Here is a 22,011-nt window from a genome sequence, read left to right as displayed (position 1 = left end):
AGTGTGTGACACGAGCCTATGATCTCACTATTTGCAAGGTGGAGGCAGGAGGATCAGGAGTTTAAGGCCTTCCTTGGGTATATAGCAAGTTCCAATTCAGCCTGGGATCTATGAAACCCTCAAAACAAACACCACAAAACAAAGGGATAACAATAAAAAATGTAGAAAACCATTTAATAAGGCCAACATTCATTCACATTTCAAAGAAACAGGAATATAGAGAAATTTCATCTGAAAAAGAAAAAGAAGAAAGAGAAAAAAAAGAAAAAGAGAGAGAGAGAGAGAAAAAGAAAAAGAAAAAGAAATAGCATCATAAGACTCTACGGAAGCCAGAGATCTCAGCGTACACTGGTGACAGCAACACCCAGGAGGCAGATAAGGGGTTCCGTAGTTGAAAACTCTGTAAGCCTGTTTTGTTGTTTGCTTGTTTTTCTTAAGTAAAAAGAAACTCCTTAGACTTAAGCACTCCTCGGACTAATGACAACATATCAAAAATATTTTCCTCTAGGTAACTGTAAAGGAAGATGCCCTCTGCCAGCCACTCTGTCCCTGTACTAAAGGTTCTACCTAACACAACAGGTACCAGAAAGGAAAGGTTGGGAAGGATGGGTCAGGAATGAAGAAATGAAAGCTGTCGCTACTCATAGATAACGTAATTTTATCCTTGGATAATCCTGAAGAATGTATAGATTGTGATGAGAATTGGTACACGTATTTATCATAATTACTGGGTGGAAGTTGAAGTTACAAAACTTACTTGTATTATGTAAGCAGCAGTGGACAATAAGAACATAAGAAGTATTTAATGATAGTATTCACAATCACATGGAATTCATCAAATAACTACAAGCATATGCAAGGCCATATACTTGGAAAACAAACAAAAAAGTGACTGTGAGAAAATAAAGGAGACGGCATGAATAAAATGCTAAGCCATGCTCAGAAATTGAATAAAAATCAATGTTGTAAAGAAAAGCCCTTTCAGCAATTTGCAAATTCATCTGGAATAACAAAAAACCTAGGATAGCAAAAACTATTCTCAACAATGAAAGAACCTCTGGTGGAATTGAAAGATCCTGACAGAATGTAAAAGGTCACAGAAGCCCTGAAATTGGCAAGATAGACGTCAGTGTTAGCAGAACTAGCTTCACTGATTTAGAAAAATAGAGGTGCACAATGCTCTGGCCACTCCTTGAACCCGTGTGTCTGCCAATGTTTTGACCTTTCCTTGAACCCATGTGTGTACCCACTGATGAAGCCCATTGCCAGGTGTTTGTGATATTGGTTGCTGCATCCACAGCCTGGCCAATCCTGAGTTGCTACACCTGCACCAGACTCTTTCCTTGTACCCCTCCCATACCCATTTCTTGAGAATAGACATTGTTTAGATCTGGAAATCCCCTACTCCCTCCTTCTCCTTTCTCCCCTGAGGGCCTATAAAAACTGGGACCTCTTTCCCCTCGAGGTCGACTCCTCTACCCCTGCGTGGGATATGAGTCGTCCCCAGAGCTCTGGCTTTCCCCGAATAAAGCCTCATGTGGTTTACATCAAGCTTGGTCTATCATGAGTTCTTGGGTGTCCGCTATTGTCCTGAGGCCTGAACGAGGGGCTCCTCTCGGAGTCTTTCAGAATCACCATGCCTGACCTCAAGCTGTACTGCAGAGCAATTTGTGATAAAAACTGCATGGTACTGGTACAACGACAGACAGGTAGATCAATGGAATAGAATTGAAGATCCAGAAATGAACCCACACATCTATGGTCACTTGATCTTTGACAAGGGAGCTAAAACCATCCAGTGGAAAAAAGACAGCATTTTCAACAAATGGTGCTGACACAACTGGCAGTTATCATGTAGAAGAATGTGAATTGATCCATTCTTATCTCCTTGTACAAAGTTCAAGTCTAAGTGGATCAAAGAACTCCACATAAAACTAGAGACACTAAAATTTATAGAAGAGAAAGTGGGTGAAAGCCTCAAAGATATGGGCACAGGGGAAAGATTCCTGAACAGAACAGCAATGGCTTGTGCTATAAGATCAAGAATCGACAAATGGGACCTCATAAAATTGCAAAGCTTCTGTAAGGCAAAATATATTGTCAATAAGACAAAAAGGCCACCAACAGAGTGGGAAAGGATTTTTACCAATCCTAAATCTGATAGGGGACTAATATCCAATATATACAAAGAGCTCAAGAAGATGGACTCCAGAAATTCAAATAACCCCATTAAAAATGGGGTACAGATCTAAACAAAGAATTCTCACCTGAGAAATACCGAATGGCTGAGAAGCACCTGAAAAAATGTTCAACATCCTTAATAATCAGGGAAACGCAAATCAAAACAACCCTGAGATTCCACTTCACACCAGTCAGAATGGCTAAGATCAAAAATTCAGGTGACAGCAGATGCTGGTGAGGATGTAGAGAAAGAGGAACATTCCTCCATTGCTCCATTGCTGGTGAGATTGCAAGCTTGTACAACCACTCTGGAAATCAGTCTGGCAGTTCCTCAGAAAATTGGACATAGTACTACCAGAAGATCCAGCAATACCTCTCCTGGGCATATACCCAGAAGATGTTCCAACTGGTAATAAGGACACATGCTCCACTATGTTCATAGCAGCCTTATTTAGAATAGCCAGAAGCTGGAAAGAACCCAGATGTCCCTCAACAGAGGAATGGATACAGAAAATGTGGTACATTTACACAATGGAGTACTACTCAGCTATTAAAAACAATGAATTTATGAAATTCTTAAGCAAATGGATGTATCTGGAGGATATCATCCTGAGTGAGGTAACCCAATCACAAAAGAACTCATTTGATAAGCACTCACTGATACATGGATATTAGCCCAGAAACTTAGAATATCCAAGATACAATTTGCAAAACACAAGAAAATCAAGAAGAAGGAAGACCAACACGTAGATACGTCATTCCTTCTTAGAATAGGGATCAGAATACCCAGGGAAGGAGTTATAGAGAAAAAGTTTGGAGCTGAGACGAAGGGAAGGACCATCCAGAGACTGCCCCACCTGGGGATCCACCAAATGCAGACACTATTGCATATGCCAGCCAGATTGTGCTGACAGGACCCTGATATAGCTGTCTCTTGTGAGGCTATGCCAGTGTCTGGCAAATACAGAAGTGGATGCTCACAGTCATCTATTGGATGGAACACAGGGCCCCCAATGGAGGAGCTAGAGAAAGTACCCAAGTAGCTGAAGGGGTCTGCAACCCTATAGGTGGAACAACACTATGAACTAACCAGTACCCCCGGAGCTCATGTCTCTAGCTGCATATGTAGCAGAAGATGGCCTAGTCGGCCATCATTGGGAAGAGAGGCCCCTTGGTCTTGCAAACTTTATATGCCTCAGTACAGGGGAACGCCAGGGCCAAGAAGTGTGTGTGTGTGGGGGTGAGTAGAGGAGCAGGGTGGGGGGAGGGTATAGGAGACTTTTGGGATAGCATTTGAAATGTAAATGAAGAAAATAGCTAATAAAAAATTGGGAAAAAAGATAAGCTCTTTTCACACTTGATCTGCACATCCTTCAAAGTGTACATGCCGTTTGTACCGCGTATGGAGATGTGTAAGAGGAAATACCCATTATAGCCCAAGAAACAGTTAGATTGCCAGATACCAAAGCTTACTGCAATGCTACAGCAGCTACTGTAAGGAGGCATTACTAATGGATAGAAACATAGAACAGAGAGAGAGAGAGAGCTGGGATGTAGCACAGGGCTACTGCAAGAAACAGAGCAGTAGCCCAGTTCTAGAAAGAGGTATGGGTACAGGGGTGTTTGACTTATGACAAAGGTGGTGATGGATGCTAGCCTAAGGGCTAAAATAACCATCTCAGCAACAAATGCCCAGGCAACTGGGCACCCAAGTGGGCTCTGGCTTCATGCCATGCTCTAAAACCAAATACAGGCAGACACTGCCTTCATCACGAGCTGTAAAACAATAAAACATTCAGAAGGATGAAATGGGGGGCATCTCCAGGGAAGCAGAATATCCTCAAACACGACACAGAGAGTACTAACCTAGGCAAAGGGAGACACCAACCCTACGGTGAAGTCAAACAACTGTTCACCAAAAGATACCATATAGACGAAAAAGAATGTATTTCGGGGAAATGTGTAAAAGCTAACAGAATATTTTTAACCTGATTATTTAATGCATCTCTACAAATCAGTAAGAAAAAAAAAAAAGAAACAAGCAAATAGAGAAATAACTAAAGAAACCCGACTAGCCTCTTCATAAAAGGAAACACTCAGACAGAGATAGAGGGCGGGGGTTGGAGAGATGGCTCAAAGGTTAAGAGCAGCTGTTATGCAACCGGAAAGAGTGGAGCTCAGGTCCCAGTATCGGTGGAACAAACCCAGGTGCCCCAGCACTTAACCCCAGCTGTGAGGAGGAGCAGCAATAGAAAAAGAAAAAAGCAGAAAAGAAAAGTTATTCAACCGTAGTGTTCATCAGGAAAATGAAAAGCGTAACCACAATGAAAAGCTGCTATGCACACCCACAAGGCAAAGGTTAGAAAAACCAATCACGACCGCTCGAGAGGGACTCTCAGACATTGCTGAAAGGGATGCAAGTTACTACAGCCACTTAAGGAAACTGGCTGAATCCACTGTAGTTCAACACGTTTGCACCCAGTGCCCGATGCCTTGATGGTACCACTCCTAGGTACATGCTGAAGAAATGCACATACATATGCATACCTAAGCCTGTGTCCATGGATGTCCACGGGAACCCTGAAAACAACCCAGATGCTTATTCGTGTTAGAATGCATGGGGACAGCATGGTGTACTCACAGACAGGCTAGAGAGCCACATAGCAGCACAGCTAACCCCTGGAAACGGAGCAAGCCTCCCCTTTGGTTAGTCCTCAGCTGTGGGAGTTTTCTCAGTCTGGCCCCAGACAGGCTGAGTGAAGAGGCCTCTGAGGTGAAACCTGCTTCAAGCCTGTGAGTGCCGAAAGCCGCACTGTGAGAAAGAGCACGGAGCTGAGTGAACGGCCCCAGCCAGCCCCCAGCTAGCATGGAGCTGTGTGAACAACATCTAGCCGCCCCCAGCCAGTCCCCACCTCATGAGCAGAACCAGTAATTACAAGTCTTTGAAGCCACTATATTAGGGGTAGGATCACACAGTGTTAGGTAACCAGAATGTACATTGAAGTTTTTGAGGAAAAACAAAGTAAAATATATTCAGCAAGGTATGTGGCATATACCTGTAATCCTAGCATTCAGGAAGGAGAGGCAGAAGGAATGCAAGTTCGAGGCCAGCCTCTGTTATAGTAGGGACATATTGACTCAATCAAGAATAAAGAGCCAGAGCCGGGCGTGGTGGCGCACGCCTTTAATCCCAGCACTTGGGAGGCAGAGGCAGGCGGATTTCTGAGTACAAGGTCAGCCTGGTCTACAAAGTGAGTGCCAGGACAGCCAAGGCTACACAGAGAAACCCTGTCTCGAAAAACCAAAAGAAAAAAAAAAAAGAATAAAGAGCCAGAGAAAGAGAGAGAGAGACTATATTCAACTGGTAAGCCGTTTTTAAATATTCGAGGAAGGAAAACTCATTGGCTAACTTTATAAAATGCTTTTAAGAACTAAAATGTAATGTTAGATTCATAAACAGGACACAGTTACTTGTGTTTTAAAATTAAAAGTTGAAGGGAACAATTGGGATTTAAAATTTTTTATTTCAATTGAAAATTAATTTGGGGAGTAAAATAAGCATGGGTAAAAGTCGTTGGATTCTTTCAGACAATTTAAAGCAACAACTCGGGGAGAGGCGTGAAGTGTTTTATTGCGTGCTTGCAGGACGCCATGTCCTGCCATGGGTGCTCTACCCAATCAGCTCACTGGATCCTCACAACAACCCTGTGACGTGAGTTCCTAGCCTCACAGTCCAGGCTCAGAGGCCATGTAAACCTGGCAATGTCCTGCAACGCATAAAGGATGGAGTCAGGCCTGGTGCCTCTGGACCCTCCTCCTGTAAGGAAGGTGAGTTTCTTCACGTCATGTCCATCCCCCACCTTGCCACACATCTTTCTGGAGGGCTAAGAGGAGGGGTGAGAGTATAAGTGGCCATCCGGGGAACATGGAGGAGTGCCATCTGGCCACAGAGACGACAGCTCTGTGATCCTTAGAGCTCAGGAGTGTGAGTTGGAGCCAGAGGGGCCTGGGATCTGGGCATAACTTGAGAAGAGTTCTGGAGAGGACGTCTAGAGGCTGTGGAGAGAAACAGAAGAAGGATGTCAGCGCGTGGCTCCAGAGGGTTTGCCAGATTTCAGGGGATCCTTGTACGGTTTCTATTTCCTCTTTAGACCCCAGTTTTGACTGCACCCCAATGCCTAGCCACAAGCAGTTGTGCCTTTCAGTTCTTTCATTCTGGGACATGGAAGGGTCATGGAGGGCTCACTTCTGATGTTATTATCTAGGCCCATTTTCTCTTGGTCTGTGAGTGAGAGACAGAGCCTCTTCTTGAGTGCTCAAAAGAAAACACTCTACGTCCTGCTTACTGCTCGTGGACTGTGCTGCCTAGTTTCTGTCAAGTTGACACAGGCTGAAGTCATCTGCGAGGAGGGAACCTCAATAAAGAAAATGCCTCCAGGAGAGCCAGCTGTGGGCAAGCCTGCAGGGCATTGTCTTAGTGATCAATGCGGGAGGACACAGCCCACTGTAGCTGGTGCTGTCCCTGGGCTGGTGGTCCTGGGCTCTATAAGAGAGCAGGCTGAGCAAGCCATGAGGAAGGAGCAAGCCAGTAAGCAGTGCCCTCCTTGGCCTCTGCGTCAGCCCCTGCCTCCAGGTTCCTGTCTTGTTTGAGTTCCTGTCCTGACTTCCTTGATGATGAACAGCAATGTGGACGTGTACGCTGAAAAAACCCTTTCCTTTTCAGGGTGGGAAGGCAGAGAGTAGGTTCCAGGGAAGGAAGGGGAAGCAGTTCCTTTGGCCGTCGTGGTGTTTCATCACAGCTATAGAAACCCTAACTAAGACATGGATGATGGAAGAAAAACCACCCAAGCCCTGAACTGAAATTCGGAAGGCTTTGCAAGACGCCAACTTTCATTTCTACAAAGAGACGGGTGGGAAGACGAAGCTGGCAGAGCAGAGTTGGAAGAAAGATCTGGGCAGAGAAGACTGCTGCCCTGGACCTCACCCACACAGGGGGCCTCCGCCAGCAGAGCAGCCACTGCTGAGGCCCCCTGGAGCCTGCGCACCTGCGCGCCTGTGCCTAAGAGCAGAAAGTCTGCCCAGTGGCTGTTTGCTTGCTTGCACTGGCAGCCATCAGCTGGACCAGAAAATCCCAACAGCAATCCACAACAATCAGCTTTCATTCTGAGGGAAGAGTCTGAATGAGGTAGAACAGCTCTGTCTCTGGCAGAACGCATAGCCGGGGAAAGCATGCGGTACAGGCACCGCAGTTCTTCTGAAGCTCAGGAATAGATGCTGTCTCTCAGCCTCCTCCCAGGATGCACCTCAGTTGGGATAGGATTCTGCCAGCCACCAAGCTGGAAACCACTTCCACTCGGTTCCGTTTGTTATTGAGTTCTTGGAAGTGCTGCTCCCCGCCCCCCCTCACCCCCCCCCCCAGTCCCTGCCAGCTTTTTCCGCAGGATGGGAAGGCAGAGGGTAGGTTCCAGGGAGGGAAGGCAGTCACACAGAAGCTGCCTAACATATGATCACTTAAAACTATGTGTTCACCTCATTCTGAACACTCTGTGGTTTGAAAGTAAAACCTGACTGTTCTTTCCTTCCTCTCCGCTGTTTAAATAAAACAGGGATGGACACACACAAGGATATCTGGAGGCTAACAGTGGTTCTGGGGAGAGATCCCATGATAATTTGGAAACATCCTTATAAGGGATAATGACGTCAAGGCTAGAAGTTAGGGTTCTAGCATGTGATGAAGCTCCTGGGTTGGGAGGAGCTTGTGCAGGGACCCCAAGACATCCTGCCATTTTGCACAGTGAGTTAGGCTCCCAAAGATGCCTCAGATATGCTAAGGCTATTTCTAATGCTGTCACAGTGTATATTCTGTCCAGATTTGCTTTACTGTGCAGCCAGCCACTAAAGTTCTAGTGTCCTTCAATGGGGCCTGTCCCCTGACATCTGGGAAGCATCCCTAAAACTGGGCCTTTTTCAGGCCTTGATTTGAATGGATTCAGAATTAGCAAAACAGAGACTCAAGGTTGCTTAGGGCAGAGACGAGAGAGCCAAGCCAGAGACTGGGGCAAAGGGGAAAGAGAGCAACCAGATTGCCAGACATCCAAGCCACAGAACGGGAGAAGTCAGGGGGCAGGTGGGGATGGAGAGGGTGAAGTGTAAGCAAGAGAGATGCTTAGAGCCACAAACCAAGACAATAGGGACAAGCAGGAGTCAGGAATGGGAAAGAGCCAAAAGAAGAACAGAAGTCACTGCTGTGTGACATGAAGAGGTGGGGTAGCAGGCTGGACAGCATGAAGCACCCATAGCTCACACTGGTCAGCAAGGAAGGGGGTGTGGAGAGACAGAGGACAAATGCACAGGAAGGTACACTAAGTTATCCTGAGCCTCAGAGCCTTGGATTACTCCACAGGAAATGATAACGTCCATATCTCTAAAGCCAGGGTCGGTCTTCATGGCCTTCATCTCTCGATTCTCTCATCAGCAATGTGGCTTGTCTGAAATTCGAATGCACTCATTCACACTGTGCGCCTGGGAGGTCTTCTGTGCCAGACTAGTTCTTCACATCTGGGGGGTGCTTCTCTAAGAGTGCCAGGTTCGTTTGTGCACCCCTGTCACTTAAAAACGCCTCCCAGGTTGTGGATGGTGGGGCTTTCCTCAGAAAAAGCCGAGCCCTCACTGTGGTCCGGTAGAGTCCAGAGGAAAATGTCAAAGTACTGAAGGATCAATCAGGAGACCGTGAAAGCAACTTCTCAGAACTACAAAAACACAGCCTTCCTGGTACACACTCCTACGAGGGAAATCCTGTTCCCAAGGGGAGGCCACCTGGGTCTAAGACCAGGTCACTTGCCCACACATATGGGCTGCTGGGAAAACCCAGGCTGTTCTACATCTGTCTTAGGAATGTTTTAATCAAAGCACTGTCTGAGCCTCACCTGAGTGACCAGCACCGTCTGCCACTGGGCAGGAGGAAAGCAAGATAGGGCCATTTGCTCCCCAGACTATTTGCCTGCCATCACCAGTCGCTTTGATTTTAACAGTCCTTCCTAGTGAAGACTCAGTAACAAATGTTTCCCAAAACTCTCTGTGTGCCAGGGACAATCAGTAGAACCATACCAGCATTCGCTTCCCTTGAAATACATGCCACATGCAAAAATCTCCTTGGCCCCAACAGCACTCTTAGCTATTAGCAAAATCTAGTCACGCCCACCCTCAAAAGACGATAGCCCATTGGCCTGCTCTAAATGTCAATCAGCCCATTCTCCACAAGGTAACTACAACTAATCATGAGTAGGTTTTAGAAATCTTTCATGCCACGCATGCATTTGCTGTGAGCACAGGTAGAGTTGGGTTCTAGCAGTGAGTCCTCTGAGGGGTTCAAAAGCAGTGTGAGGAACAAGGCATATTCGCCTCGGCATACTTACGTAGGATCCTGAGCCGGTGACTGTGCCCGTGTTAGTTCCGCCCTCACCTCATGTACTCCCCATCGCTCCTATAATCCATAAACGACTCTGATCCCGAAACCTCCTCAAAATCCTCCAGCACCAGGCTGGTGGAGTCCTCACCCAGGTTGCCGCTGTCCGGCCTGGGCATCCTGGCCCGGGGCAGAGACACGGGAAGGTTGGTGGTTGCTGGAGGCGCGGAACAAGGGGGTGTTGGCACGATGCAGATGGGCCTGGCCTGAGCAGGGGACACAGCTGCCTCAAGGGCTTCTTCATCATCTTTCTCAGACTCTGGTTCCCCATCTGAGGCAGAGGGACTCAGAACGTGGTAGAGGCTGGGAAGGCGGATGTCGAAGCGTAACCCAAACTTGGCAAACAGCTTGTCATTGAGGGTATAGAGCTTCTCTGAAATGTCATAGCCCAGCAGGGCTGAGAAGAGGCGAGAGATGTATCGCTCTCTGTTCAGAAGAAGGTGAAGATTTTTCCGGGGCCAGGAAATGTAGCTACATTCGGTCTCTGCAGTCAGCGTCACCTGAGGGGTTAGGAGCGGAGAGGGAAAGGTTTAAAGCGCAGAGAAACAGGCTGCTATTTTGACATGGTAGCTCTCTATGGCCTAGCTGGGACGAAGTCCAGGGTCAGGCTTCTTGTGTGCACTGTGATGGGCATGGCCGGTGTCAGGACTGAGGTCAGAATCTTTGGCAAGCCATTATTGTTATCAACAGTGGAACTGCAGAATGGAGGAGGTGGGATATGCAAATTGAGGTTCCAGAAGGTGTTGGGCAGTTGAGCAAGGGACTGACTTCAGCTCCTGACACAGGGCATGCGCACCTTAGAGGAGACAAATCAAGGTCTGGGAAGGAGATAACTTAGTGGTAGAGTGGTTGACCATGTGTGTAAAGGCCGGGGGTTCAGTTCCCAGTGTGTGTGTGTGTGTGTGTGTGTAGAACTAAAAGGTCTGGGGAGAAAAGTTTATTGAAAGAAACGGCTACAGATTAAGCATGCCAAACTGTATCAGATGGACAAAGCAATGGGGTTCAGGTCCCAGAATCTGCCCTTGGTTACAAACCAAAGGATTTCATGACCCGAGGAGGAATATAAAGGCACAGGAAAAGAAACTCGGGAGCAATGGAATAGGTCCCCTTCCGTAGTTATCTGAGGATGGAGGGACGTCTGTGTATTCACCGTGCCCAGGATGCAAACTAGATTACACCAGCAGGACAAAAAGGCAGCACCATGTACTTGGCACACAGTAGGGCTCCATAATCCATGTTCAAATGATGAGCTGGGGATGGTGGCTCATGCCTTCCTTATAAGCACTCAGGAGTGGACCAGAACTGGAAGCCAGCTTGGGCTACATAGTGATTGTAGGGTAACCTGAGCTGCAGAGTAAGACGCTGTCTCAAAACCAAAGATGAGCAGCAAAGCTAAGATGAAAATGAAATGGTTCCATAGACAGTATAGAAAAGAGAATAAACTTAGACAACTTTGACTGATCTGCCTGATACAACCCTCTGGCTGACAGAGCTACAGTGTGTGTCTTTGTGAGTGGTGAAGGCAGCCGTCGAGGCTAACCTACTGAGCTCTGAGTATTTTTTTTTTTTTTTACCGATTATGGAATATGGTTGAAAGAATTCTCTGCCAGAGACGATATACACGCCCTTAAACTCTTGCCTTCCAGGCTAGAAAGTTGACTGAGGGGTTAAGAGCACTTGCTGCTCTTGCAGAGGACCTAAGTTTGATTCTCACATCCACACCAGGCAGCTCACAACTGCCTAACTCCAGCTCCAATGGGTCGAACACCTCTGGCTTCTGCAGGTATCTGTACTCATGTGCGCACAGCACCCCCCAACCCCCATTAAAAATAAATCTTAGACACACACACACACTTAAAAATAAATCTTTTTGCTTTTTTTCAAGACAGGGTTTCTCTGTGTAGCCCTGGCTGTCCTGGAACTCACTCTGAAGGCCAGGCTGACCTCGAACTCATAGAAGTCCACTTGCCTCTGCTCTGTCTCCCGAGTGCTGAGATTAAAGGTGTGTGCCACCACCACCTGGTTTAAAAATAAATCTTGTAAAAAAAGACACACCTGACTTCCCATTCCACTCACTCTTCGTCCTCCCTGTCCACTGTGCCCCTCCTCCTCTTCTACATCCTCAGCTTTTGTACAGCATCTGATCGCTAACAGGGCCCTAAATTAGTCATCAGGGCCAGAAGCTGGGTGCTGGTTTCAGGTTTGCCCCTGTACCAGCTGTGAGACATCCGTTACCATCATGTCCGGGCATATTGCCTCCTGAGAAAATTCTGAAGAGAGTACTCACAGTCTGTCCATCACCAACGGCTGAGCGAGTGGCTTTCACACTCTGTCATAGCCTGTGCCCTAAATGTCCTTATCACCAAGTCCCAGACAAGAAACTCTCTGTCAGGCAGAGAGCAGGTGAGCCTAAGGAAGACCTGACCTAAATGCTGTCCACGTTCAGAAGGCCAGGCACAGCGAGCATGGGCGTTCCCCTGTGTAGGCCGTTACCGCTTCTTCCGTTGTTTTTAAAAGATAAAATAACGGTTTTTTGTTTTGTTTTGGTTTTTTGTCTTACTTTTATGGTTAGCTACTCCCTTTAATATTTGCTCCCCCTTTTTAGTGCCGGAGTTACAAGAACACATCACCATGTTCTGCTTTTTTGTGGGTGCCAGGGAATCTTAACTCAGTTTTACATGCTTACACAGCAAACAGTTACCCACTGTACCATGCCCCTAACCCCAAGAAACCTACTTTTTTGTTTGTTTGTTTTTCGAGATAGGGTTTCTTTGTGCAGCCCTGGCTGTTTTGGAACTCACTCTGTAGACCAGGCTGACCTCGAACTCAGAAATCCACCTGCCTCTGCCTCCCAAGTGCAGGGATAACAGGCATGTGCCACCACTGCCCGGCAGAAACCTACATTTTGATTGGCTCCCATGTGCATACAGGACTGTCTCTAGTAAAGTTCTGCTAAAGTGCCAAGCTTTTTCTTTGTGAGAGCATACCTAGGTAGAACATGAGTCAGGTAAAAGAGGTTGCAGACTGGAGGCTAACGATGAATTCTGTGGGCTGCGCCTGGCCTGTGCCCTGCTCTTGATGAATAAGAGAGAGTCACAGGGCCAGCGGCCAGCAGATCTGGTGGACTGCGTGCTTGAGGGGTGTGATGGGATGCGTGAAATGGGCTGTGAGTTACGATTTAGGCAGGAACTAGGATTGTTCTTCCAATCAACAAAGCTACATCAGAGGCAAGGTCAAGATGAACTATAGCACAACATTTGATATCTGCAAAGAGGAAATGGGAATTTACACAGCCAACAGCAAGGGTGTGGAACTCATTGCTTCTAAATGAGGCAAACACTCAAGATATAAATGGTGGAATATGAGCATGCTTACATTCCAGGCAGAGAGGCCATCTCGGGTAACAGCCCTTCCTTTAGAGCATAAGGCACCTGCTCCTCCCTGTCAATGCCACAGCCTGTTCTGGCTGGTTCCAGCCACTCGGGGCTCTTCTGTCATTCTCCTGGCCTGAGGGAGTCCCCAGAGAATGCCTCTGGGCAAAGCAAAGAGGGAGGAGATGGGACAAAGGTTCTGTGACTAGAGCTGGTCAGGGGCAGCAAGACTGCTTCTCTGACAATATCGCCACAGAGCTAGGATTAGGACGGAAGCAGGCCCAGACAGTGGCATTGCCTGGCATGTGTCTGTTCCGGGGTTAGCTCAGATGCTGGCTAGAGGACTCTCTGGTAGATATCACAGAAGATACATAGTCCCCAGAACAGCAAACTGTCTGGCAGAGTCCCTGAGAGGGTTGAACGGACCATGCTTCTGAGGGTCCAGGCTCTTGCTTGGCCTTTCTATTCTCTAGCTGAGTACATGATGCTCTGGGGCCTTAGCTGCCATATCTGTCAAACAGAGGAACAGTAATATCCAATTTAGTACAAGGTATGTATGATTCAGAGAGGCAATAAAAAGGCAGTGCGTGCCACATGCTAGCTACCAGCAACCCAGACCCACAAGTGTGAAGGACTGCAGAGGGGACAGCAGGGGCTGAATGGCCAGGCTTCCCCGAGGGTCATGGCTGAACCCACAGAGTCTTCTAAGACACCAACTGCTCATGGGCAACCAGTTCAGCAAAAACTGTTCTTGGGCTGTCTTTTGGAGTGTGGAGATAGAGACAGACACAGAGACAGAGAGATGGCGATGCCTCCTCACCATTAGAATAGTGAACAGTGTGCACACAGCCAGTGTAAACCAAAGGAAGCATTCAAACAGACAGGCGGCTGCAGGAAGCTGTGGGGCAGAGAGGTCAGAAGGTGAACCTGGTAGCCTCATAGAAGAGTTCTGGGGAGCATGGTGGTTTGTTTAGAAAGCATCTCAGGTACAGGGCAATAGAAGGGTCACGTTATGAGCAGCGTGCACCAGGAGGGCTGGAGCTGCTATGAGTTTCAGTTACCCTAAGCAGGATGAGCTTTTTTTATCCTGTGGGCATCAGTCTTTTGGAACAGTTGTAGGCCCATGACTGATGTGACTGTCAGGGACCAGAACTACCCTTCCCTGTTCCCCAGACCCAGGAGCCCAGGCCCTCTTCTCAAAGAGAAGGCAGAGGCCACGATCCTGCCCCCTCCTAGCATCACATTTGGAGGCGGTCAAAGGGCAGATGGGAGAGAGGGGATGGGAGAGGTAGCAATGTTGTGGGCTTACAGTGGCAGGTGACTGTGCTGCCACGGGGCTCCTTATTACCTGGAAGGTCCCCTCTTCAGAAGGATGGAGTGATTCCCATTCAGGAGAGTCCATGAACTGATACGGAAAGATGTAGTGCAGAAACTGCCCATCTTGGCTCACTCGAACCCTGACAAAAGGAGAGAGGAGACTGAATGGGGAAGGGCAGTGGCTGCTCTCTGCCGACGCTGCCTATTGCTGAGTAGCTGAAACCCTCCCGCAGGAGTACTCAGCTAGACTGTGGGGAGCCAGAGCAGGTATGGCCCAATTAAAGATGAGGACGAAGCTCGCACGGTCCTCGTCCTGTACGTGTTTTTCTATTCCACAGTGCAGGCCGAGAGTCTTGGGGAGGGGAGCGGGTAGTAAGAACACTTGGGGGCCTAGCAGCGTGGTCTATGGGTACATGAGTCTAGTGTAGCAGCAGATCATGTGTGTATGAGCTTATGGGTGGCCACTCAACAGGTAGAAGGCTGTTGCAGGAGGATTGCTATGAGTGTGAAGCCAGCCTTGCTTACATCATAAGTGCCAAAGCAGAAAGGACTAGAGTGAGATCCCGTATCACCACTACCATCCCCCAACACCCCACAGACCCAACACACACCCCAAAGAAGGAGGAGGAGAAAAGGAAGGGATAAAAAGAGGAAAAGGAAGGAAGGAAGGAAGGAGACAAAACTTCCTGAAAAACCCTTACGCATGAGCTGTTCTCAAAGCAATTAAAAAACATCTCTGTAGGTGAGTTATGGACATTATTAATTTAAAAATCTCCCCAGTAATCCCATTCTGTATCCAGGATGAAAACCACCATGCAGGGGCTCTGCTGTGCACTAACCACATGTGGCTATTTCAATTGAGAGTTACATTCATTAAAAGTAAATAGTTAAGTCGGTCCAGTTACTCCGTCACACTAATCGCACCCCAAGCACAAGCACGTGTGGTCTGGGGCTGCGGTATGGCACAGCGTGGATGTAGAATGTCTCTGTTGCCATGGGAGGTGCTGTTCTGCCTTTCCCCTTCCAGGTGGGCTGCATGAGGAGCAGCGGGCAGGACAGCTCATGTTTGCAAGATAGCATGTGAGGAAGGCAGACGGATGCTTCTCGTGTGCCTGCCCACTGAGTCATCGCGGTGATGTAGATGACTGGTTTTCTTTCTTTCTGAGTTTTACTGCCAAGAAAACAGATGGTCAGGAAAAGTGCGTGGTGAGTGTACCGGCTAGTTTTGTGTCAACTTGACACAGCTGGAGTTATCACAGAGAAAGGAGCTTCAGTTGAGGAAATGCCTCCATGAGATCCAACTGTAAGGCATTTTCTCAATTAGTGATCAAGGGGAAAAGGCCCCTTGTGGGTGGGACCATCTCTGGGCTGGTAATCTTGGTTCTATAAGAGAGCAGGCTGAGCAAGCCAGGGGAAGCAAGCCAGTAAAGAACATCCCTCCATGGCCTCTGCATGAGCTCCTGCTTTCTGACCTGCTTGAGTTCCAGTCCTGACTTCTTTGGTAATGAACAGCAATGTGGAAATGTAAGCTGAATAAACCCTTTCCTCCCCAACTTGCTTCTTGGTCATGATGTTTGTGCAGGAATAGAAACCCTGACTAAGACAGTGAGCTTAAGGTCACATGACTACCAGGCAACAGAACAGAGTCTGTGTTCTCTCACCGAGCTGTCATGTTACAGGAGGTTTGGGTAGGTGGTGGTGGACACTTCCCACATCACACCTTCTCTGCCTTCACCAAGCACAAGGACACAAGATCCTAAACACCTCCCTCACTGATGGTCCCGGCATGCACATCTAGCCTGATGCCTTTTCTAATATAACTTGGAGACTTTAGAACTGGTTAAGTCACTGTGCCTTGTGCCTTGGGCAGAGACAACTATCACACACTGGTTAAACTAACACACTCCTGTATTCAAGACCTAAAACCTTGTCTCTCAAATAATAGGAACCCGACATTGCAAAAGGATGTGCCCCAACTGGCCACAGGAGAAGCTAAATCATACAGAACAGCCAATAGACACGATCTTATCTTATTCCAGCCTGAGGCCTCAGTGCATGCCTTTCCTTAAGTTTGAAGAGAAATCCTTTTCTTTTTCTAAAGGACTCCACCTCACATCAGCTAGATAGAGTTGGTTTTCTGCAGCTGTGACTAGGAATTCTAGCTAATTAAAAAAAAAATTATATGATTATTCCATACTACCAACCCGTTAAGCAACTGCTCTGGCCTTTCCTATGAACACAGGTTTGCTGTACATCTGAAGCAGGATAAGCAACCCCACTAATGTTGTTTGCTGGATCTCTATCCTTATGGCCAGCATCCACCCTGGTGCTTTGCCCCTGCAGAGAAGGGACCTGCATTCTGTGAAGGTCTGGTATGGTACCTAACACCCCAGTTGTTTGCCGGCATAAAGTGAATGGTTTTTGGATGTGGTGTAACATCTAGACATAGATTAAGATCCAGCCTACGCCTTTTCTTTTCCTCCATTCCCCAGAAAGCTCCAGTGTTCATGCCCACCTCTTCTAAAGCGAGTTGTGTCAGGCAAAGAAGGAAACAAACGAGCCCACCTTTGTGGCCCACACGCTCAGAGGAGGGAGCTGACTTTCTATCACCTCTGCAGCTGTTCTCGCTAAACCACGATTCACAGAACCTCCCGTGTTCCCGAAGACCGAGGGCTGCAGAGGTGGGTATAATCTGATCCTGGCCTTTGAGAGGTTCACAGCTCAGTGGAATACCCCAGCACGTGAAGAACTGGCTGCAGATCAGTGTGCTGAGTACTGAGGTGGAGCGGGCTCACAGGAGAGGGGGACGGAAGAGCCTGATCCTTTGCAGGACATAGGCTTCTCACAATGACATTCCATCTGAGTTCTGAAGGATAAACAGGCTATGATGAGCAGGTAAGCGTAGAGATGGGCAGAGACCTGGGGAGTTTAATGAGAGAGCCTATTCTCAAATACCGGCTGCTCTTCTTCCTCCAGGCAGCTGGAGTTTTAACCAGATGTGTGGCTGTACAGCTAAAGACTATGCCTTCTTACATCCTTTGCTGCTAGGTTCTGGCCAGTGGGATATTAGTACTCTTGAGTCTCCCCTAAATGAATGCCTAGATAGATGTGTGCGCATGCACGTCACCGAAGAGTAGTCATTAAGTAGTTACCTATTATATGATTGCCTAGAGAAGAAAGTTCCCAAACCACGGGAAGGACAGAGCCAGCCTCTGATGGCAGAGACACACCACAAGACCAGGAAATATATAGAGACTGCCTGGAAGATGTAAGAGGAAGTGAAGGGCCACATCCTCAGGGTCTGCACACATGCTGTCTTTAGCTAGACCAGTTTCTCTCGGGGCTGGAGTGTGTCTGACCTCCCAGAAAATGAAGATCTATAACTTATATACTCTAATCACATTTACTATTTCCCCTTGGCAATGGCAGGTCCATGATTAATCACCATGGCACATAATTATTATTGGCTTAAGCTTCATGAGTTCAAGACAATGCTTGTCACATCTAATACTGGATCCCTACTCTTAAAAAAAAAAATCCAAAGAAGGCAGGGGAAGGGAGAGGAGAGACGAACAAAGTATATATGTGTGTGTCTATGTCTCTGTGTGTGTCTGTCTTTGTGTGTGTGAGTGCGTGAAGAAAAAGAAGACACCAAGAGAGAAGGAAGCCAGCAGTATGTATCATTTCTCCTCCTCCTCCTCTCCTCAGGTAAGGAAGTTGGTTCCCAAAGCCTGCTGCCAAGACGTGACACCATCTGTCTAATGTCTAAGCAGGCCAACGGGCACACGAAAGTGGTTTTTAGCTGGTGTGTGCTGTATCCTTTATCTTTGGTGTTCTCCTCGATCACATGAGTGGCAGGTCATTTCCTTTTGCTGTAATGGCTTCTACAGTTGTCCGCTCTGGAGGACTGTGCATGTGGGATCTAGTGCGTATGCATCCTCTATGAAACTGAAAGAGTGAGCACAGTTCAGCAGGGCGGCGGGCTTTGAGGAAGTCGCTTGTTCTCTGATTCCTACAAGGGTTGGCTGCCCTTGTCAAAACCAAAGAGAGAGGCTTCTGGGGTTTGAACCAAGGGCTCCAGGGGACACTCCCCATAGGCCAGGGGGAGCTGTATAGGAGCCTGCACTTCCTGGCACAAAAGGAGTCTCTTCTGTACCTAGAGGTGTTCAGTATCGCACTAACCCAAAGCTGACAGGATGGCACCAAAAGACAAACAAGCCAAAAAGAACATCGACACAGCCCTACCCAGACCTTGAAGATCAAGGGGAAACCTGAAATGGCCTGATTTCTAACTGTTGATGCTTAGCGTACTAGGAAAAGCTATGTAGAAAGACAAGCCTTGTTTTACCCTTCTTGGGGACTCGGTCAGTTTGTCACAAGACACCAGAGCCATATGCTAATGGTATGTTTCTGCTGAATGAATGCCATACACAGGAGAGGCCAGTCTCTGCTAGTCTCAGCAGAGGAGCCAAGAAGGGCAAATAGCATGCGTCCCATGAATGAGCAAGTGCCATATGTTCATTGTTTGTCTTATAAGCATGGAACTAAGTAGTTAACACCTAGGAATAGCCACCATGTACCTGACCATCTTAGTTTGCCCCCTCCGCCCCCCCACCAACTCTCCTTCCTTCCCTTCCTCCTTTGCCTTCCCTTTTCTTTTCCTCTTTTCACTCTTCCCTCCCTTTCCCCTTCTCTCCCCTCTGCCTTATCTTTCCCTTTCTCCATCCTTCCTGTAACCAGAATGTTCTGAGTATCATCATTTTTGACCAGGCCACATGCTTGGCCTCCAGCGAGGCGGTGGAGGAGGGGCTTGTCTATGGTCAGGTGCTATGGGGCAATGTTTCAAAGAATGCACGGATGCTTCCAATGCGTGACACACAGAGCCCCAAGGTGGTTTCTCATTGAGCATAAACGGCCACTGTTGCCATGGAGGCTAACTGGACAGACACACTCTGACCCTGAAGCCAGCCAATGTCCAACTTTCCCTCTTCCTCTGAGACACTGTCTCCACCGAATCGCCAGTGAGGCATCTGTGGGCAGCACTACTCTCCTGCCACTGTGGGCACTCTGATTACAGGGTAGACTCTCAGTAGAACAATGGGTCTGGGAATCCAGGTGGGACTTGCTCCTCTCTGCAGCTGTCAGCACGTGGGCTACACTCCAGAGCTTATATAGGATATCTCAACTACAACAATGCGTCTCCTTAATGCCCTGGCAGGACACAGGGGTCGCTGGAAACCTCCTCAGTTTTGTTGTTTGTTTGTTTTATTTCCTGCATATAGCGGGTGCTTCACAAATGTTAAATGCATATGAAAGGAACAAATTGATCTTATTGAAATGGTCATTTCCTAATGCTCACAGAGGTTCTGCACTTTAGGCATTCCACATTGGGGTGTGTGTGTGTGTGTATCCATTTTGGGTCTCTCTGGCCTTATCAGCCCTTCCGGTGGCAAGTAAACACAGTCACCTTGGATAGCGTAGAAATTGCCTCATGATCTAGCTTCCTCTTGGAAAGTGTCAAGAAAAAGGAAGCAAACTCACTCCTAGGGAAAAAAAATCTTTCTGGGTTTGACTTTCCACATCCGTCCCTTGATGCAAGGGGACACAAAATGGAAAGGAACACTAGGGAACAGGAAGTGTGGGTGGGGGGCGGGAGGCGGGGAATTCCAGGCATGGTCAACACAGACAGCTTACCGGCCAGAGAGGAGCAGGGACAGGCGGTTGATGGGGGTCTCCCCCTCCACAGCGTAGGTCTGCTCTGTGGCCAGCGTCAAGACCTGCTCATGGCAGCAGTGGACAATCTCCTTGTAGACCTGCAGGGGCACCTGCAGGGGCAGGCACAGTGTCCTGTAGAGGAGATTGAATTCCTCCGGGAGGGTATTCACCCGGACGCGATAGACCAGCTGTGCCAGCTGAAGCAGGCAAGCCACTGTCAGGAGGACGTTCCAAAGGACGATGTCTAGCCCACAAGCATCAAACCAGCCCCACAGCACGCAGCAGAGGTAGCCTGGGCCCAGGATGCCGAAAAGATAGAAGTATCCATACACTCCACTGCCTGCCATAAAGCCCATAAGCAAGAAACAGTTGGCCAGGTGGTAGACAGCTCCTTCCACATCCGGTTTCCAGCTCCTGCACACGGGCGGCTGCCAGAGGAGCTGAGCCACCGAGCTGCCATTGGCACTCATCTTTAGGGCTCTCGAGGCCTTTGCAGGCTCCGAAACGGTCTCCACAAAGGAAACTGGGGGGGGGGGGGGGGGGAGATCAGTCAGTCTGTCCTCCCAGGTGGCTTCTCACTACCAATGCAACCTTGTTGGCAGGAATGCCTCCGGTGGCTCTGAGAAAGAACGCCAGAGCATAGTACACTTCATGGAAGCTTGAAAGCCTAAGTTTGTTGTTTGGGATTTTTCTTTTCCTCGTTCCTCTCTTTCTCACTCTCAGCGAAGCTCTTGTCACTCCCGCAGTGCTCTGGTAAACCTCTTTGGCTCCGGCTTTCTTAGGCTGGTCTTCATATTTAGTCCTTAGCAAACAGCATACATTGTCCTGAGAGGAAGTAGGAACTCGACACCACGAACTTCGGCAACACGGGACGAAGCAGCCACATTCTGCTCTCTGTCGTTCCCAGGCAGAACGCGGAGTGGAGAGCCAGCAGGGGAAGCACACTTGGTGTTCCATTTGGAATGCATGATCTCTTGGCGCCGGAAGAAAGGGTGACCCCAGAGGGATACCATGTTTGGAATTGGAATCCAGGAGGTGCTGGCAGTGAAAGAAAACAGGCCAGGCAAACAGGCAGGCTGGCAGGGCACTTAGCATACCTCCAGAGGACAAGATAAGATCCAGGGTCAACAGAGGCAGGCAGGGAGGGTCAAAGGGAAAGCAAGCAGGGAATTGAGGTCCATGGAGTGGGCGGGACACAGCGCTGATGTCCTGTCTGAAGGATTTGGGGATTTGTGGGAGGTAAGAAGGCCGTTCAGAGAGGGAATACCTGGGACTACTAACAGAAACGGTACTGGCAGGGAGAACCGGAAAGCCCCGTGAAAGGTTTAAGACACTCAGCAAATATCATTGTGCTGTAATTTGACTTTTCGTTCAACAAAAGCAGCTGTGTAAAGCAGACCCCTCAGCTCTAAGTTGACACTCCTCTGCAAATATCTGCCCAGAGTAATAGCAACACAGGACATAAGGCACCATCCCATCTACACACCCATAACCTCAAGTTAGAGCGACTGCCTAGGAAATAAATACTCCTTTGGTACTCGACCTCCACTGAGCAGTGTATATACACATTCCTCACTCATCACTGTTCTCCTAGAGCTGAGGAAAATGGAGCCTCTGAGAAGTAACATGTTCCAACATGGAGTAGGCAGCAAAGCCAGGATTTGAACCCGAGACTGTCAAACGAAATACTCTTGTTTTAAGCAAGGGTTCACAGTAAGCAGAAACGCTGAACTAGACCCATGACTCCCGACTCCGCAATCCAAAAATGTCTGATGACTTTCAAGGAACATCTAAATGAACCTGGGGGATCAACTTTGGACAGGCAGGAAGCATATGTGGCCTGTGCAAACATGAAAGCCAAGAGACCTGACTAGCTGGCTTCTGGAGGACTTGCTGAGTCTCCACCCTGGCTCTTGGGGGTCGGGAGCATCTTCGCCCTGTTGTTCCAAGGCTTTAGGCTAG

The 22,011-nt window shown here is 48.1% G+C and overlaps 1 protein-coding gene across 2 annotated transcripts; it reads right to left on the bottom strand.

Moving 5' to 3' along the window:
* Positions 1 to 5,792: 5,792 nt before the first annotated feature.
* Popdc2 (popeye domain cAMP effector 2) lies at positions 5,793 to 21,140 on the bottom strand. Of its 2 annotated transcripts, none has more exons than XM_021184761.3 (4): positions 20,029 to 21,140; positions 14,366 to 14,474; positions 9,597 to 10,146; positions 5,793 to 6,237 (listed from the first exon to the last, which is right to left on the bottom strand). In XM_021184761.3, the coding sequence occupies exons 1-3, from the start codon at positions 20,517 to 20,519 to the stop codon at positions 9,640 to 9,642; spliced, it is 1,107 nt and encodes a 368-aa protein (XP_021040420.1). In that variant the 5' UTR covers positions 20,520 to 21,140; the 3' UTR covers positions 5,793 to 6,237; positions 9,597 to 9,639. The 2 variants fall into 2 exon arrangements, with proteins under 2 accessions (XP_021040420.1, XP_029326525.1); XM_029470665.2 differs by having other exon boundaries at positions 9,738 to 10,146.
* Between the last annotated feature and the right edge of the window lie 871 nt (positions 21,141 to 22,011).

This window comes from Mus caroli, unplaced genomic scaffold, assembly GCF_978045245.1.
Source record: "Mus caroli unplaced genomic scaffold, Mus_caroli_1 scaffold_17, whole genome shotgun sequence".
NCBI classification, from domain to species: Eukaryota; Metazoa; Chordata; class Mammalia; order Rodentia; family Muridae; genus Mus; species Mus caroli.
The sequence above is the reverse complement of the archived record's forward strand: the minus strand, read 5'-3'. Positions and strand labels throughout refer to the sequence as shown.

Excerpts from the sequence above, each read along its gene's own strand:
- Popdc2 (XM_021184761.3), bottom strand. The coding sequence starts at position 20,519 with ATGAGTGCCAATGGCAGCTCGGTGGCTCAGCTCCTCTGGCAGCCGCCC. Across the intron at positions 14,475-20,028 it reads TCCCTGCTCCTCTCTGGCCG|GGTTCGAGTGAGCCAAGATG; the intron begins GTAAGCTGTCTG and ends TCCTTTTGTCAG. Across the intron at positions 10,147-14,365 it reads CTGAAGAGGGGACCTTCCAG|GTGACGCTGACTGCAGAGAC; the intron begins GTAATAAGGAGC and ends CTAACCCCTCAG.